Raw genomic sequence first — 17,895 nt, 5'->3', positions numbered from 1 at the left:
ATTTCTTCACTCTCATTTCTAATTTTATTTATTTGAGTCCTCTCTCTTTTTTTCTTGGTGAGTCTCGTTAAAGGTTCATCGATCTTGTTTACCTTTTCAAAGAACCAGCTCCTGGTTTCATTGATCCTCTGTATTATTTCTTTAGCCTCTATGTCATTTATTTCTGCTCTGATCTTTATTATTTCCTTCCTTCTACTAGCTCTGGGCTTTACTTGCTGTTCTTTTTCTAGTTCTTTTAGATGCAGGGTTAAGTTGTTTATTTGAGCTTTTTCTAGCTTCTTGAGGTATGCCTGTAATGCTATAAACTTCCCTCTCAGCACTGCTTTTGCTGTGTCCCATAAATTTTGAGTTGATGTATGCTCATTATCGTTTGTTTCTAGGAATTTTTAAATTTCTTCTTTGATCTCAATGTTAACCCATTCGTTATTTAATAACATGCTATTTAGTTTCCAAGTGTTTAAATGTTTTTCAATTTTTCTATTGTGGCTTATTTCTAGTTTAATGCCATTGTGATCAGAGAAAGTGCTCGATATGATTTCAATCTTCTTAAATTTGTTGAGACTGCTTTTGTGCCCTAACATGTGGTCTATTCTAGAGAATGTACCATGAGCGCTTGAAAAGAATGTATATGCTGCTGTTTTAGGGTGAAAGGTTCTGAAGATATCTATTAAATTGAGTTGATCTAATATGTCCTTTAAGTCTGCTGTTTCTTTGTTAATATTCTTTCTTGAGGATCTATCTAATGATGTTAATGGGGTATTGAAATCCCCTACTATTATAGTATTGCTGTTGATCTCGCCCTTTAAGTCCATTAAAGTCTGCTTTATATATTTAGGTGCTCCTATATTAGGTGCGTAGATATTTATAATGGTTATATCTTCCTTTTGGATTGCTCCCTTTATCGCTATGTAGTGACCTTCTTTATCTCTAACTATGGTCTTTGTTTTAAAGTCCATTTTGTCTGATATAAGTATTGCTACCCCAGCTTTTTTTTCATTTCCATTTGCATGAAATATTTTTTTCCATCCTTTTATCTTCAGTCTGTGTGCATCTTTTGATTTAAGGTGTGTCTCTTGTAGACAGCATATGTATGGGTCCTGTTTTCTTATCCACACAGCAACCCTATGTCTCTTGATCAGATCATTTAATCCATTAACATTTAAGGTTATTACTGATATGTAATAGTTTATTGCCATTTTTTTTTCTTTAAAACTGTATTCCTCTTTTGTTGTATTCTTTTTTTCCTTTGATCTGTTTACAACAGGTCCCTTAGCATTTCTTGCAGCCTTGGTTTGGTTGCAGTGAATTCCTTGAGGTTTTTTTTTTGTCTGTAAAGCTTTTTATTTCTCCTTCAATTTTAAATGCTAGTCTTGCTGGATAAAGTAGTCTTGGTTGTAGGTTCTTGTTCTGCATTACTTTGAATATTTCTTGCCATTCCCTTCTGGCCTCAAGTGTTTCTGTTGAGAAATCAGAAGTCATCCTTATGGGGGCTCCTTTGTAGGTGATAGTCTTTTTTTCTCTAGCAGCTTTTAATATTTTCTCTTTATCACTTAGCTTTGGTATTTTAATTATGATGTGTCTTGGTATTGGTTTCTTTGGGTTTCTCCTTAATGGAGTTCTCTGCGCTTCCTGAACATATGAAATGTTTTCCTGCCTTAATTGGGGGAAGTTTTCTGCTATGATTTGTTTGAACAAAGTCTCTATCCCTTGTTCTTTCTCTTCTTCTTCAGGAACCCCTATGATGTGGATGTTGTTTCTCTTCATGTTGTCACAGAGCTCTCTTAGAGTTTCCTCAGACTTTTTGAGTCTCTTTTCTTTTTTCTGCTCTGCTTCCGTGCCTTTATTCATCGTGTCCTCTAACTCGCTGATTCGATTCTTTGCTTCATCCATCCTGCTTTTAATTCCTTCCATTGTATTCTTTATTTCAGATATTGTATTTGTCATTTCTGACTGATTCTTTTTTATTATTTCAATGTCCTTTTTTATATTTGTTATCTCTTTATTTAGGTTTTCATAATGGCCATCTATGGTTGTTCTAATATCTTTGAGCATCCTAACAATCGTTATTTTAAACTCTGCATCTGGTAATTTGGTTATATCTGATTTACTTAGGTCCTTTTGTGGGGATTTCTCTTGGTTTATTTGTGTTGTATTTCTCTGCCTCCGCATTTTCTCTTCATGGGAGTGGCTGTGATCCTGCGCGAGTGCACAAGCGTTGGTGACCTTGGCCTTTGCCCCACCCCCGTGTGTGATGTTATGCTCGGTCCTGAGGGCACTGGCGAGCACCTTTGCTCAGCTGCGGTTCTCCGCCTGTTTCTGGGCTTTCGCTCTGCCCTTGCAGGAGGAGCCTGCTCGAGGAATGGCTGCTAGCCTTGGCTCCACCCCCGCGGGAGGAGCCGGCTACCAAGTCAGACCGCAAGCCTGGGTTGCACGGGCGGGGCAAGGCTGTGCTCCTCTGCCCTTGCCCCAGGGCTTGTCTCCACCCTTTCCGGGGTTCCCGCCCTTCTCCAGCAGGCTGGATTACAGGCTGCCGGCAGCTGAGTTTGACCGTTTTTGCACACCCCCTTCCCCCAGCCAGGCAAGATTGAGCTCACACCTGAGCCCAGTCGTGGCCAGCTGGCTTCCGCCCCTGCCAGCAGAACCACGCTTTTGTCTCCCGCTGCCGCCGGCCCTCCGGCGAGCCCTCAGCCGCATGGGTGGGGGCGTTGCAGCTTGGACCCTAAGACTCACTGCTGTAGACCCAAAAGCTCCCTCCTTCTATGCAACTCTGCTCTGAGTGCTGCAGGGGAGCTTGTTTGGCTGCTCTCCTGCTTCCCTTTGCTGGTATTGCTGTTTCCAGGGGAAATATTCACTTCAGCTTTGGGGAGTGACTCGTCCCAGGGGTTAGGGTGGCTATCTCCCAAAATGTTTCTCCCCGTGCCTCCTAGATTATACTCTCTTCCTGTTACTCTGGTCCTCTCCTCTCTCCCTCCATCCCCAGGAGCCCCGGGTGAGTGTTTGTGAGAGAGATATTCTGCGTGGTTCCTTTAAGAAGGATCCTGGGTCTGAGAAATCAGACTCTTTCTCACAAACAGTATCCTGACTCGTTTCCAGCTAAATACTGTCCTTACGCCTCTTCTGGGCTCTGGGGCTGCAGGCTGGGGCTTTGTTCCTGGGGCTCAGGACCCTTTCCCCTCTGCTAAACTCACTTCCCGCCACGCGAGTCTCTCCCTGCTGCCGTTCGCTCTGGGGAGCTGGGCAGCCCTCTCCGCATTTCTGCTTTTCCTACCATTCTCGGTGTGGCTTCTTCAGTGTTCCTTGGTTGAAGAGTCCTCTTAGTTTAGTCCAAAGTTGGTTTTTCCAGATGATAGTTCTTAAAATTAGTTTGTATTCCACTTTGGTTCTGGGAGGTAGATGTTGGTACATCCGCCTACTCCAGTTCCATCTTGTCTTTTTTTTTATTATTATTATTTTTAAGTGAGAGGAGGGGAGATAGAGAGACAGACTCCCACATGTACCCTGACTAGGATTGACCCAACAACCCCCACCTGTGGCTGATGTTGGAATCAGTGGAGCTGTCCTCGGTGCCCAGGGCCTACCCTTGAACCAATTGAAACACTGGCTGTGGGAGGGTAACTGAGTAGGTTCTTAATCATGGTCAAAACCAGCATAAAACCTGGATGCATTGTTCAGGAAGCACTAAGACTAGGCAATGAGAGACTGTGCCAATGCCTTCACTGGAAGCCCTACCATTCAGGCTTAAGGGGTGCATACCGGCCCTCAGCCCAAGGTCTTGTCTTTGCTCTGAACAGTTCTTGGAGGTGTTGGTGAGGTCTCCTCTTGAGTCTGTCCCGGCCTTCTAAGGAAGTGGTGGGTTGGAGTGAGATAATACTGGAAGCAGCTACGAACAGCTGTTTTCTCTTTCTTTTTAGGAGATCTATCTGGAAACTGATCATAACCACTTGGGGACCATAGATGCCCACAAGATGAGGACAGCCCTCAAGAAAGCAAGTGAGGACACATACTGTAGACAAGGTCTTGGGACCTTGATGTGCCCATTTCAGTTTTTCTGTGACGATTGCTAGTAATCCTTGGTGGTGGTTACCTTATACCAGACATCAGTGTGACAACGAGGTTTTGTTGAGCAGCTTCCCTGCAGAGGGAGAAGGAAATGTTGTGTGGTCTGTATAGTGAAACACTAGACATTTTCCATGGATGTTATCACTGGGGGTGACAGCAATCTTAGAGAGCTAGGCTGTGAAGGAGGAGGGCAGAAGACACAGTTCCCTCACCTCTACTTTGACCGCTGTGGCTAGTGTGATGCCCAGCCAGTTAGTGTTGGAGCTACTGACTTCATCCTGGACCAGAGAAGAGGCTAATCCTTTGAGAATTCTGTCAAAAGAGACCAGTTGGACTCCTAGACCCATCTGGTGTCCCTTGAAGGGAGGCAGACTCAGATATGGCCCCTGGAAGTTCAGCACCTTGAGTTTTAGTGGGGGCAGTGCTGAGCCCTCCGCATCCCTTGTGACCAGCTGTGACCCAGGCCGCTCTGCCCACAGGTTTCACACTCAACAACTAGGTACAGCAGACCATCGCCATGCGGTATGCCTGCAGCAAACTCAGCATTGACTTTGATGGCTTCGTTGCTCATATGATCTGTCTGGAGACCCTGTTCAGTGAGTCACTCTCTCCTATGACCCCATCCCATTCCTCCCAAGGGGCAGGGAGGGGCAGGAGGCCCAACAGACCGGCTTTGGTAACTGTGGCACTTGTGGGCAGGGGGGGGCAGAAACTGTAGGGGCTGAGGAAGTTTCCATTGGCCACGCCCAGCTATAGGGGAGGGAGAGGGTACCAGGTGGGTATGGGGTAGACAGAGGCAGCTCTCTGACTGGACTGATGTCCAGGAACATTCCTATCGAATTTCATTCCTTTTCTGGTGTTTTAGAACTGTTCTGACTTCTAGACAAGGACCAGAATGGCGTCGTCCGGCTCTCTCTGGCTGAAGTATGTGACTTGAGCTCTGATGAATCGCTTGCTGGCTGATGGTGCTTTGAAATTCTTGGACAGTATAGGTGCTGAGTGGCGTTTATTCATATTGACCCATTTTATTTCCATGTGGGTACAATATATGTTCTAGGGCAGGCGTTGCTGGTTGGGTGATTGTCTGTCATGCAATCTTCTAAACATTTTTATTTACTTATTATTATTATAAACCTACACCTATATTTCAAATCGTTTCAAGGCTGGAAGCCCTTGTTAATTTGAATGGAATTGTGGGTGGTGGGTAAATGGAAAGTGTGAGACTTCTAGGACCAGATGTCTTAGACTGACATATAGAAAGACATCAGAAACAAATGTTTAATTGCAATGGAGTAGAATGCAAATGCAAAATAAAAGAGTGTCTTACTGTGTGCAAGTTCCACAATGTCTTGTGCAAACCACACCATAGCACCTCCCCCATGGGGGCTGCATCCTTATATGGGAGCAGCCTTGAACTGCCTGCAGGGATGCAGGTGAGGGAATGCCCTGAGGGTCCAGGCCAAGGGGGAGGCTTTGTCCTTGACCTGCTCTTGAGGCAGAGGAACTGGAGGACCAGGTTGCTCTTGGCTCTGCCAAGTTGTGTGGATACTAGTTCTTCTCTAAAGTGTGAATGCCATTGACACCTTTCTAGTGATCTAGGGAAGGCCTTCCTAGAAACGTATCTATGGGTGCATGTAAGTACTGGACAATACTGTTGAACCTGACATTGTGTGTACATATGTACCATATATATGGTACACACACACACACACACACACACACACACACAAACACACCTGGTTTTGAAAGTCCCTTTGTGTCTAAGGTTTTCCTAAGTCACTTTTCTACAGTGCTCTGGCTTAGGAGTTGGTGACTTAGTTAAGGACTGCCTCTTATTGAGCAAGGTGCTTACTAGGGGACAGAGATAGAGCAAGCTCATACTCATGAGGGGGCAGGAGAACAACTGGAAAAGTCACACCAGTTCCCAAAGGAGCAGCACGCTCACCTGGTGTTTTTCTTTTGCAGTGGCTGTGCTGTGTGTTGGTCTGACCTAGGGTTTTGGACATCGGTGACACTCCCTGCCAGCCTGCCTGCCTCTTTTCTCCCCCATTTTTACAATTTTGTGGCTATTTATCCTCAAATGACATTCAGTGGTCATTCATATCTGCCTTGCCTTGTCATTGTCCCCTGAGATCCTGGCCTGTCCACCAGAGCATTTGAGGGACCTGGGACTCTTTCAGCAGCTTTGAAGTTGACCCTGAGGCCCAGTGGAGGAACAGAAATCGATTAAAGTTGGGAGCCAGAACCATTTCTGCCGTTCTCTTGTGATAGACCATCTGGGCAGTGCCCTGGGCTTTTCGTACTTTAGGGAAGAAGATGTTCTTGAGAAATGATGTGTTCAAAGCTGCGGAAAGATGGAAAATGTGGGTGAATTTCTTGGAGGGGAGGTTCTTATAGACTGAGCTGCTTCTGGGGGCCGCCTTCTGGAAGGGCGTACACTCCAGCCTTCCTGGGGAAGGGGGTGTAGGGGGCTGCCAGGAGAACAGGTTTGTCCTCACATTCACACGGGAGAAACCGCTGTGCTATGTGCGTCAGCATCTGCTGAGTCTGAAGGAAAATTCTTGCCGAGGGGAATCCTTACCTGACAAATAGCTAGAGTGGAAATGCAATTCAGGTTTATTTTGCTCACAGCTGAACACAAGGATCTTCTTGTTGGTAAGAAAGTAGATGTCGAGGTGACGTCACGGAAATGGCGCCGTGAGCGGCGCGTCCGACAGATCTCCCCAAAATCACAACAAATTTATCAACTAGAAACAGGAAAATTTATCCTCAGAGCATTCCGGAGTTCCACACAAACTGAAAGCGAAAGGACTGTTATCATTTGAATCTGAGAGACGAGGGTGTGGAGGAAGCTACCGCAGGGACGTTCATTCAAGCCGCGAGGAAGTGCGCCTTTGGTGAGTCGGCCCACACTCGGGAGCCGCGAGCAGCCGCCGCAAGCAGCTGCCGCGAGCAGCCGCCGCGAGCAGCCACGAACAGCAGCCGCAAGCAGCCGTGAGCAGCTGCAGGCGTGCGCCCGGTTCGGTTGCAGAGCGAGCACCGCCCACACTCCTGAGCGGCGAGCAGCCGCTGGCGCGCCCGGTCTGGTTGCAGAGCGAGCACTGCTAACGCTCCCAGTGGCCCGCGCACTGTGAGTGAGAGTCCCCAGCCACCGGTGCCCGGAGCACCCCATTCGCGCGTGTACCCTGGGCATTCCACGTGCCCAGAGCGCCCTGCTGGCCCGCACACCCAGGGTGCCCCATCATCCTGCGCCCGGTGCACCCCAGCCGCCAGCAGCGGGGGGAGCGGGAGAGGCCCCAGGGTGGTATTCCCTACTTGGGAGATTCTCTCCGTGGGCGGGGCACCTCACCCAGCCATTCAAGCTAACAATCAAGCGTTGGGGGAGGGGCGCGCGCAGGCAGCCTGAAATACCTTCGGGAGCACAGCTGCGACCCAATCACTGAAATTAGCTTAACCCGTGAAATCTGAAGCACCCTCGGTTCTAATTGATAAGATCTCTCTCAGTTCAGCGACCCAAGACAAGAGGCCTGATATTTTTTAGTGCCTCTCGCTAAAGGGGTGGGGGCAACTTCTGATTGATAGAGCCTCCATATTTAGGGATAAACGCTAACAAGAAGGACTTGGCAGATAATAAGATCTATACTACACTAGTCGCAAGCAGAGACTAGTGCCTCTTCTTCCCAGCCGAAACAGGCTACAAAGTGTGGAAAGCCTGGGTTGAGAGGTCCAACTGAATGCTAGGCGCTGAACAGTCACCTTGACAACAGTTGACTCCCACTCCCGCCTGATTACACTGGAGGCCCTGACTGCCAGAGCCTTTCCCAAAGCCTTGCACTGAGTGGGGATAGAGTGGGGATTTCCCAGCTCTTTGAGCCTCTTACTCCCCAGGCAGAAGCAGTAGCAGCCTTATAGCTGGATCACCAGGCTGCTAATTCAGGAAGGGGGGACTAGGAGAGAGAATCCAGGAAAGCAAACTCTCTCATCGTTGGACCCTGCAAACGCCAACAAGCCTTGACTACCAGCAAGACTAAAGCCAATTATATGACATTGCCATAGAATCCCATCAACTGTAAATCCCTACCTAAGTGTGACACAGGGGCAGAGCCTGGGGTAGAGTCACCGACCAGGAAGAGGGAGAGAAAAGAAAAAGGAAGAAGTTAACATCTCAAAATCAAGAAAAATCCACAGACTTTACAACTTGTTCCACTAATTTTTTTTTTGTTGTTGTTTGTTTCTTCTATCTTATTGCCTTTATTTCCTCCACCTCGGTCCTTCTATTCTCTGCCCATCTTATGCTTCCCTTTTCTTGAACTACACTACCCATAGTGTTACATTTTATTTCTCTTCTTCATCCTCACCCTCCTTTAAGGTTATACTCCAAAACACTTAACTCTCACTCTCTCCTCTTTTGTTTTATTTTGTTTTGCTTTATCTTGTTTTTTTCTCTTCCTTTTTTATTTCTTCCTTCGTTTTTCTCTTTTTCTTATTTTTTCCTTTCTATTCATTTTTTCTTTTCTCGTTTTACTTTCATCCCATTTAATCCTCAATCACGAACAAATTAGTTAATTTGAGACTCAAGGCTTTTTTTGGCTTTATTTTTCTTTTTCGCTTTTGTTTTTGTTTTTTTCTTGTTTGTTTATTTTTGTGGCATTTTGGGTCCTCCCAACCCAAGGTCTCCATTGTATTTAGTCTTCGCTCCACTTAATACAACAGATTTTTACTTATCATTTTTATTTTTTTCTTCTTTATTATTCTTTTTTTTGTCCTTTTTTCTGGTTCCCTCTTATCCCTCTCATTATATCTCTTAGTTGACCATCACTCACAAGCAAATCATCTTATGCTTGTCTAAGATTTTCTTCCTTTTTTTTTTTTTTGCATTTAGTAGGTCCCTACTCCCCTTTTTTTGCCCCTTGAACTCTTCACCCCAAATCAGGCCCTCCATTATAGGCACGATATTTCCCTGAGGAGGGGAGAGGAGAGAAAGAGAAGAAAGAAAAAAAGGGGGAAATAATAAATTATTACTGTTTTTTTTTTGTGGGGTGTTTTACCTTTTTTTTTTTTTTTTTTACTTTTTACTCTTTATTAATTCTAATTAGTGCTATCAACAAGACCACCCTCAGATGCCAATAAGAAAGAGGAAATCGAATATTATGGATACAAAAGAAAGAGAGGTAACACAAATAGATGTGGAAAAATCTATGGAGAAAAGACATAACATATTGGAAGCCTTGGAGCTAAATGACAGAGAATTTAAAATAGAAATCTTAAAAATACTCAGAGATATACAAGAAAACACAGAAAGGCAATATAGGGAGATCAGAAAACAACTCAATGAACACAAAGAATATATTACCAAGGAAATTGAAACTATAAAAACAAATCAAACAGAAATGAAAAACTCAATTCACGAGCTGAAAAACGAGGTAACAAGCTTAGCTAGCAGAACAGCCCAGATTGAAGATAGGATTAGTGAAATAGAAGACAAACAACTTGAGGCACAACAGAGAGAAGAAGAAAGAGACTCAAAAATAATAAAAAACGAGAAAGCCCTACAGGAATTGTCTGACTCCATCAGAAAGAATAACATAAGAATAATAGGTATATCAGAGAGAGAAGAGAAAGAAAATGGAATGGAGAATATACTCAAACAAATAATAGAGGAGAACTTCCCAAGCCTGTGGAAAGAACTAAAGCCTCAAATTCAAGAAGCAAACAGAACACCGAGTTTTCTTAACCCCAACAAACCCACTCCAAGGCACATCATAATGAAGATGACACAAACCAATGACAAAGAAAAAATTCTCAAGGCAGCCAGGGAAAAGAAGAGTACAACATATAAAGGAAGGCCTATTAGATTATCATCAGATTTCTCAGCAGAAACTCTACAAGCTAGAAAAGAGTGGACCCCAATATTTATAGCCCTGAAAGAGAGGAACTTTCAGCCACGAATACTATACCCATCAAAGCTATCCTTCAAGTATGAAGGAGATATAAAAACATTCACAAATTCAGAAAAGATGAGAGAATTTATCAACAGATAGCCCCCACTCCAGGAAATACTAAAGGGGGTTTTCCAACCAGATTCAAAGAACAAAAGAAAACAACACCACAAGTAACAGCTCCACCAAGAACACAATAAAACCAAACTTAAACTGTGACAACAAAGGAAAAAAAGGGGGGAGAGGATGGAGATTAACAGTAGCAAAGGACTATGAAGTGCAGAAATACTTATAAGATAGGGTACTACAATGAATATGGTAGGTACCCTTTTCATTACTTAATGGTAACCACCCTAGAAAAAACCACCACAAAAACACTTGACTTAAAAAAGGTAGCAACAGAGGAAAGAAGTATGGAACACAAACAAACAAAAACAAATGATAGAAAAACAAAAGAGAAGAATCAAACTAGATACAAAACTAACAGAAAGCAATTTATAAAATGGCAGTAGGGAACCCACAAGTGTCAATAATTACACTAAATGTAAATGGATTAAACTTACCAATAAAAAGACACAGAGTAGCAGAATGGATTAAAAAAGAAAATCCAACTATATGCTGCCTACAAGAAACACATCTAAGCAACAAGGATACAAACAAATGCAAAGTGAAAGGCTGGAAAACAATACTCCAAGCAAACAACACCCAAAAAAAAGCAGGTGTAGCAATACTCATATCTAATAATGCTGACTACAAGACAGAAAAAGTACTCAGAGACAAAAATGGTCATTTCATAATGATTAAGGGGACACTGAATCAAGAAGACATAACAATCCTTAATATATATGCACCAAACCAAGGAGCACCAAAATATATAAGACAGCTACTTATTGACCTTAAAACAAAAACTAACAAAAATACAATCATACTTGGAGACCTCAATACTCCGCTGACGGCTCTAGATCGGTCATCCAAACAGAGAATCAACAAAGACATAGTGGCCTTAAACGAAATACTAGAACACCTGGATATGATAGACATCTACAGGACACTTCATCCCAAAGCGACAGAGTATACATTTTTCTCTAGTGTACATGGAACATTCTCAAGAATTGACCATATGTTGGGCCACAAAGACAATATCAGCAAATTTAGAAAAATTGAAATTGTACCAAGCATATTTTCTGATCATAAAGCCTTGAAACTAGAATTCAACTGCAAAAAAGAGGGGGAAAAACCCACAAAAATGTGGAAACTAAACAACATACTTCTAAAAAATGAATGGGTCAAAGAAGAAATAAGCGCAGAGATCAAAAGATATATACAGAGAAATGAAAATGAAAATACGACATATCAGAATCTCTGGGATACAGCAAAAGCAGTAATAAGAGGAAAGTTCATATCACTTCAGGCCTATATGAACAAACAAGAGAGAGCCAAAGTAAACCACTTAACTTCACACCTTAAGGAACTAGAAAAAGAAGAACAAAGACAACCCAAAACCAGCCGAAGAAAGGAGATAATAAAAATCAGAGCAGAAATAAATGAAATAGAGAACAGAAAAACTATAGAAAAAATCAATAAAACAAGGAGCTGGTTCTTTGAAAAGATCAACAAAATTGACAAACCCTTGGCAAGACTCACCAAGGAAAAAAGGCACAGGACTCAAATAAATAAAATCCAAAATGAAAGAGGAGAGATCACCACAGACATCATAGATATACAAAGAATTATTGTAGAATACTATGAAAAATTATATGCCACCAAATACAACAATCTAGAAGAAATGGATAAATTCCTAGAACAATACAACCTTCCTAGACTGAGTCATAAAGAAGCAGAAAGCCTAAACAGACCAATCAGCAGGGAGGAAATAGAAAAAACTATTAAAAACCTCCCCCAAAATAAAAGTCCAGGCCCAGACGGTTATACTAGTGAATTCTATCAAACATTCAAAGAAGACTTGGTTCCTATTCTACTCAAAGTCTTCCAAAAAATTGGAGAAGAAGCAATACTTCCAAACACATTTTATGAGGCCAACATAACCCTCATACCAAAACCTGGCAAGGATGGCACAAAGAAAGAAAACTACAGACCAATATCTCTAATGAATACAGATGCTAAAATACTAAACAAAATACTGGCAAACCGAATACAACAACATATTAAAAAAATAATACATCATGATCAAGTGGGATTCATCCCAGAATCTCAAGGATGGTTCAACATACGCAAAAACGGTTAACGTAATACACCATATCAACAAAACAAAGAACAAAAACCACATGATCTTATCAATAGATGCAGAAAAGGCTTTTGATAAAATACAACACAATTTTATGTTTAAGACTCTCAACAAAATGGGTATAGAAGGAAAATATCTCAACATGATAAAGGCCATATATGATAAACCATCAGCCAACATCATTTTAAACGGCATAAAACTGAGGACTTTCTACCTTAAATCAGGAACAAGACAGGGTTGTCCACTCTCTCCACTCTTATTTAACGTGGTGCTAGAAGTTCTGGCCAGAGCAATCAGACAAGACAAAGAAATAAAAGGCATCCATATCGGAAAAGAAGAAGTAAAGGTATCACTTTTTGCTGATGATATGATCCTATACATCGAAAACCCGAAGGACTCCACAAAAAGATTATTAGAAACAATAAACCAATACAGTAAGGTCGCAGGATACAAAATTAACATACAGAAGTCCATAGCCTTTCTCTATGCCAACAATGAAATATTAGAAAACGAACTCAAAAAAATAATCCCCTTCACGATTGCAACAAAAAAAATAAAATACCTAGGAATAAACATAACAAAGAATGTAAAGGACCTATATAATGAAAATTACAAAGCATTGTTAAGGGAAATCGAAAAAGATACAATGAGATGGAAAAATATTCCTTGTTCTTGGATAGGAAGAATAAATATAATCAAAATGGCCATATTACCCAAAGCAATATACAAATTTAATGCAATTCCCATCAAAATCCCTATGAGATTTTTTAAAGAAATGGAACAAAAAATCATCAGATTTATATGGAACTATAAAAAACCCCGAATAGCCAAAACAATCCTAAGGAAAAAGAATGAAGCTGGGGGCATTACAATACCTGACTTTAAACTATATTATAGGGCCACGATAATCAAAACAGCATGGTATTGGCAGAAAAATAGACACTCAGACCAATGGAACAGAATAGAAAGCCCAGAAATAAAACCACATATATATGGTCAAATAATCTTTGATAAAGGGGCCAACAACACACAATGGAGAAAAGAAAGCCTCTTCAACAAATGGTGTTGGGAGAACTGGAAAGCCACATGCAAAAGAATGAAACTCGACTACAGCCTGTCCCCGTGTACTAAAATTAATTCAAAATGGATCAAAGACCTAAATATAAGACCTGAAACAATAAAGTACATAGAAGAAGACATAGGTACTAAACTCATGGACCTGGGTTTTAAAGAACATTTTATGAACTTGACTCCAATGGCAAGAGAAGTGAAGACAAAGATAAATGAATGGGACTACATCAGAATAAAAAGTTTTTGCTCAGCAAGAGAAACTGATATCAAAATAAACAGACAGCCAACTAAATGGGAAATGATATTTTCAAACAACAGCTCAGATAAGGGCCTAATATCCAAAATTTACAAAGAACTCATAAAACTCAACAACAAACAAACAAACAATCCAATAAAAAAATGGGAAGAGGACATGAACAGACACTTCTCCCAGGAAGAGATACAAATGGCCAACAGATATATGAAAAGATGCTCAGCTTCATTAGTTATTAGGGAAATGCAAATCAAAACTACAATGAGATACCACCTCACCCCTGTTAGATTAGCTATTATCAACAAGACGGGTAATAGCAAATGTTGGAGAGGCTGTGGAGAAAAAGGAACCCTCATTCACTGTTGGTGGGACTGTAAAGTAGTACAACCATTATGGAGGAAAGTATGGTGGTTCCTCAAAAAACTGCAAATAGAACTACCTTATGACCCAGCAATCCCTCTACTGGGTATATACCCCAAAACCTCAGAAACATTGATACGTGAAGACACATGTAGCCCCATGTTCATTGCAGCACTGTTCACAGTGGCCAAGACATGGAAACAACCAAAAAGCCCTTCAATAGAAGACTGGATAAGGAAGATGTGGCACATATACACTATGGAATACTACTCAGCCATAAGAAATGATGACATCAGATCATTTACAGCAAAATGGTGGGATCTTGATAACATTATAAGGAGTGAAATAAGTAAATCAGAAAAAAACAAGAACTACATGATTCCATACATTGGTGGAACATAAAAATGAGACTAAGAGACATGGACAAGAGTGTGGTGGTTACCAGGGGTGGGGGGAGGGAGGACAGGGGGAGAGTTAGGGGGAGGGGGAGGGGCACAGAGAACTAGATAGAGGATGGCGAAGGACAATCTGACTTTGGGCGAGGGGTATGCAACATAATCTAATGACAAAATAACCTAGACATGTTTTCTTTGAATATATGTACCCTGATTTATTAATGTCATCCCATTACCATTAATAAAAATTCATTTAAAAAAAAAAAAAAAAAAAAAAAAAGAAAGAAAGTAGATGTCACAACCTAGTGTCCTAATAGGTAAATAGGGACAGAGCTGGTGGTTCTCGTACGCAGACTTCCGAGCTGAAGTATGAAGGAAGATGAATGTCTTAGTCAGCTCGCACTGTTATAACAAAGTACCATAGACAGGGCGGCTCACAGAAAACAGACATTTATTTCTCACCATTCTGGAGGCTGGAAGTTTGAGGTCACGGTGCCAGCATGTTTGGGTTCTGGTGAGGACCCTCTTAAGTCACGGACAGCTGACTTCTCAGTTGTATTCTGACATGGATAGCAGAGAGAGGAGGTGAGCCCTTTCATGATTCTTATAAGGGCACTAATCCCATTTATGAGGGCCCACCTTCATGAGCTCATCAAAGCCTCCCAAAGACCCTACCTCCTAATACTGTCACATGGGGTGTTTGTGTGTGGGTGTTCACCATATGAATTTGAGGGACACAACATTCTGTGCATAGCCCTGGCCAGTTGGCTCAGTGGTAGAACATTGGCCTGGCGTGTGGATATCCTAGGTTTGATTCTGGGTCAGGGCACACAGGAGAAATGCCCATCTGCTTCTCTGCCCCTCCCCCTCTTGCTTCTCTCTCTCTCTCTCCTCCTTCTCCTCCTCCTCCTTCTCCTCCTCCTCCTCCTCCTCCTCCTCCTCCTCCTCCTCCTCCTCCTCCTCCTCCTGCAGCCATGGCTCGATTGGAGCGAGTTGGACCTGGCCGCTGAGGATGGCTCTATGGCCTCACCTCAGGCTCTAAGAGGAACTTGATTTCTGAGCAATGGAGCAACACCTCAGATGGGCAGAGCATGGCCCCTTAGTGGGCTTGCCAGGTGGATCCCAGTCGAGGCACATTCAGGAGTCTGTCTCTGCCTCCCTTCTTCTCATTGAATAAAAAAAAGAGAGCTACCAAAGAGAAAACATGCCATTTTACCCTGTATTACACATGGCTAGGAAGAACATTTTATTACACCAGCATGATACTATTATCCAACCCAACAAAATTAATAATAATTCTTTAGTCACATCGAATAACAATTTATATTAAAATCTCCTTGATTGACTCCAAAATGTACTTTTAGAGTTGGTTTCTTTGAGTGGGCTCTCCAGCAAGGTCCTCACCTTGCCCCTTTTGATTTAGAACAATCTTTTTTCTCTCATGCTCTAGAATGGTTAATGAATAATTGGACTTTTAAGAAAGAACTGACAATATGAACCCGCTATGCATGCTTCCCAGTCTAATTGAATCTCACACAGAGTACCTGGGCGGCCAGCTCGGTTCCCCACCCCCATTCTAGGGTCATTCTGTAGGCAGGCCCGTTTACAGGGCACTGAATATGGGGGAAGGGTGTCTAATATCCCCTTCACCGTGGTTGTCATCCTAGGGCACTGTCCTTATAGGTGAAACTCCGCTGGTGTCCTCTCAGCTCTGGGCGGGAACCGCCCCTCAGGCCACTCCTGGGCTTTGCTCAGACCAGCTTTTTCCTCTGAGCTGGAGCCTGGTCATGGGAGGCGGGTCTCTGCTGGGAGCACTTCGCAGTCCTTTCTTCTTGCCACTCCGGGGAAAGCCCTGGAAAGAATTTCTGCTCTGGCTGCTGGTTTATCACAGAGAGCACTCAGTTTGGCCACTTGCTGATGACAGAGGGGAGGAGACTCCCCTGGAGAATAAATTTGAGGCCTTGGTAAGTTGTTCTGTGTGGAGGAAGCTACTCACTGGCTGGGAAAGGGAAAGGTGAGACAAAGGTGCCATTCCAGACCTTTCAGAAAGGGCTGGGGTCCTCTGGGCTGGAATGTCCTGTCGTTCACCCAGGTGAATGTGAATCACCACTCCCTCGCTCCATCTTCAAGCTTATTTCTATTGATTTCCTAGACGGTCAGGGTGTGCCTCAGCTTCCTCATCTGTAGAGTGGGATAATCACACAAACCTCATAGTGTTGTCGTAGGGATGAGTGAGGTAAATGAGAGCACATGGACCAGCACCCACACCTGCAGGAAGCATGCCATAAATATCAGCCATTATTATTGCTGTGCTTCTGACTAGAGGCAGAATTTGGGTCTCTTTTATGTATTATATTTTGAGCTTTGCCTCCTGGGCTTCCCTTTGGTCCTGATTAATTTTAGGTCTAAGATAGAGGACCCTGAGATTCTGCAATATTTCCAGAAGCTTATAGTCTAATGGGGGAGACAGACTCATAAAGAAATAAGGACAGCCTGATCAGGTGGTGGCACAGTGGATAGAGTGTCAAACTGGGACACAGAGGATCCAGGTTCGAAGCCCCGAGGTCCCCGGCTTGAGTGCGGGCTCATCTGGCTTGAGCGCTGGTTTGAGTGTGGGATCATAGACATGACCCCATGGGTGCTAGCTTGAGCCCAAGGTTGCTGGCTTGAGCAAGGGGTCACTTGCTTTGCTTTAGCCCCCCGGTCTAGGCACATATGAGAAAGCAATCATTGGACAACTAAGGTGCTGCAAGGAAGAATTGATGCTTCTCATCTCTCTCCCTTCCTGTCTGTCTGTCCCTATCTGTTCCTCTCTCTGACTCTCTCTGTGTCTCTGTGAAAAAAAAAAGTAAGAACAATTTGCAACAGTGAAACATCAAAAGAGGTACAGGAAGTCAGGTCATAAGAGGAGAGAGAGGTCAGCGCTGTCTGAAGACAAGGAGCAGGCTTCATGTACCTGGGAAGAAATATGACTGCTGGCACTTCATTCATTCATTCCTTTAGTAAATATTTGTTAAGCAGTAGTTGTATTCCAGGTATTGTGCAGACACTGATAAATGAGCGAGAAGTATGTTCTAGATGAAGGGGACGACATGAGAGAAGGCAAGTGCATAGGAAAAGATGCCAGAGCCTGTTTGGAGAATCCCGGGCTCTTCTGTGGGATTCAGAGATGCACTGTGACTTTGAGGCCTTCACCGTAGCCCCACAGGACAGCCTGGGCAGGAAGCAGCTCTCTTCCTTGCTTATTCCTACTGTTAGTGTTACGATCCTGCATAAGGTGTTTTCTTTTTCTTTATCAGGGTAAAATCATTTGAGGCTCTTCCCCAGATAGGGCAACATCCTTGGGCTCCTGTGGTTCAGGCTGCTTGGTCATATCCCTCCCGCCCCACTCCATTCCCTGCGCTGGAGGGACCCCCAGGCACCCTCTCTTCTGGCAGCTGAGAGGCACCTTCCATGTCACTGCCCAGCAGTGGGCCCAGGCGCCTCCGTGCGGCTGGCTGTGGCCTCTGCAGCTGCCCTCAACCCCTGGGCAGTGGTTCTCAAACTTTTGAAGTCAGGGCACATTTAAAATCT

At 43.3% G+C, this 17,895-nt stretch overlaps 1 protein-coding gene across 1 annotated transcript in view; it reads left to right on the top strand.

Moving 5' to 3' along the window:
- The window catches only part of CAPN8 (calpain 8), a 52,796-nt gene extending 46,748 nt beyond the window's left edge, over positions 1–6,048 (top strand). The window contains 4 exon segments of the mRNA XM_066360142.1: positions 3,912–3,990; positions 4,539–4,655; positions 4,925–4,983; positions 6,025–6,048. Of these exon segments, the coding sequence (XP_066216239.1) occupies positions 3,912–3,990; positions 4,539–4,655; positions 4,925–4,983; positions 6,025–6,048 (279 nt within the window).
- The last annotated feature ends 11,847 nt before the right edge of the window (positions 6,049–17,895 follow it).

The sequence above is a fragment of the Saccopteryx leptura genome, chromosome 1 (genome assembly GCF_036850995.1).
Source record: "Saccopteryx leptura isolate mSacLep1 chromosome 1, mSacLep1_pri_phased_curated, whole genome shotgun sequence".
Lineage (NCBI taxonomy): Eukaryota > Metazoa > Chordata > Mammalia > Chiroptera > Emballonuridae > Saccopteryx > Saccopteryx leptura.
This window is presented reverse-complemented; position numbering and strand designations above follow the sequence as displayed.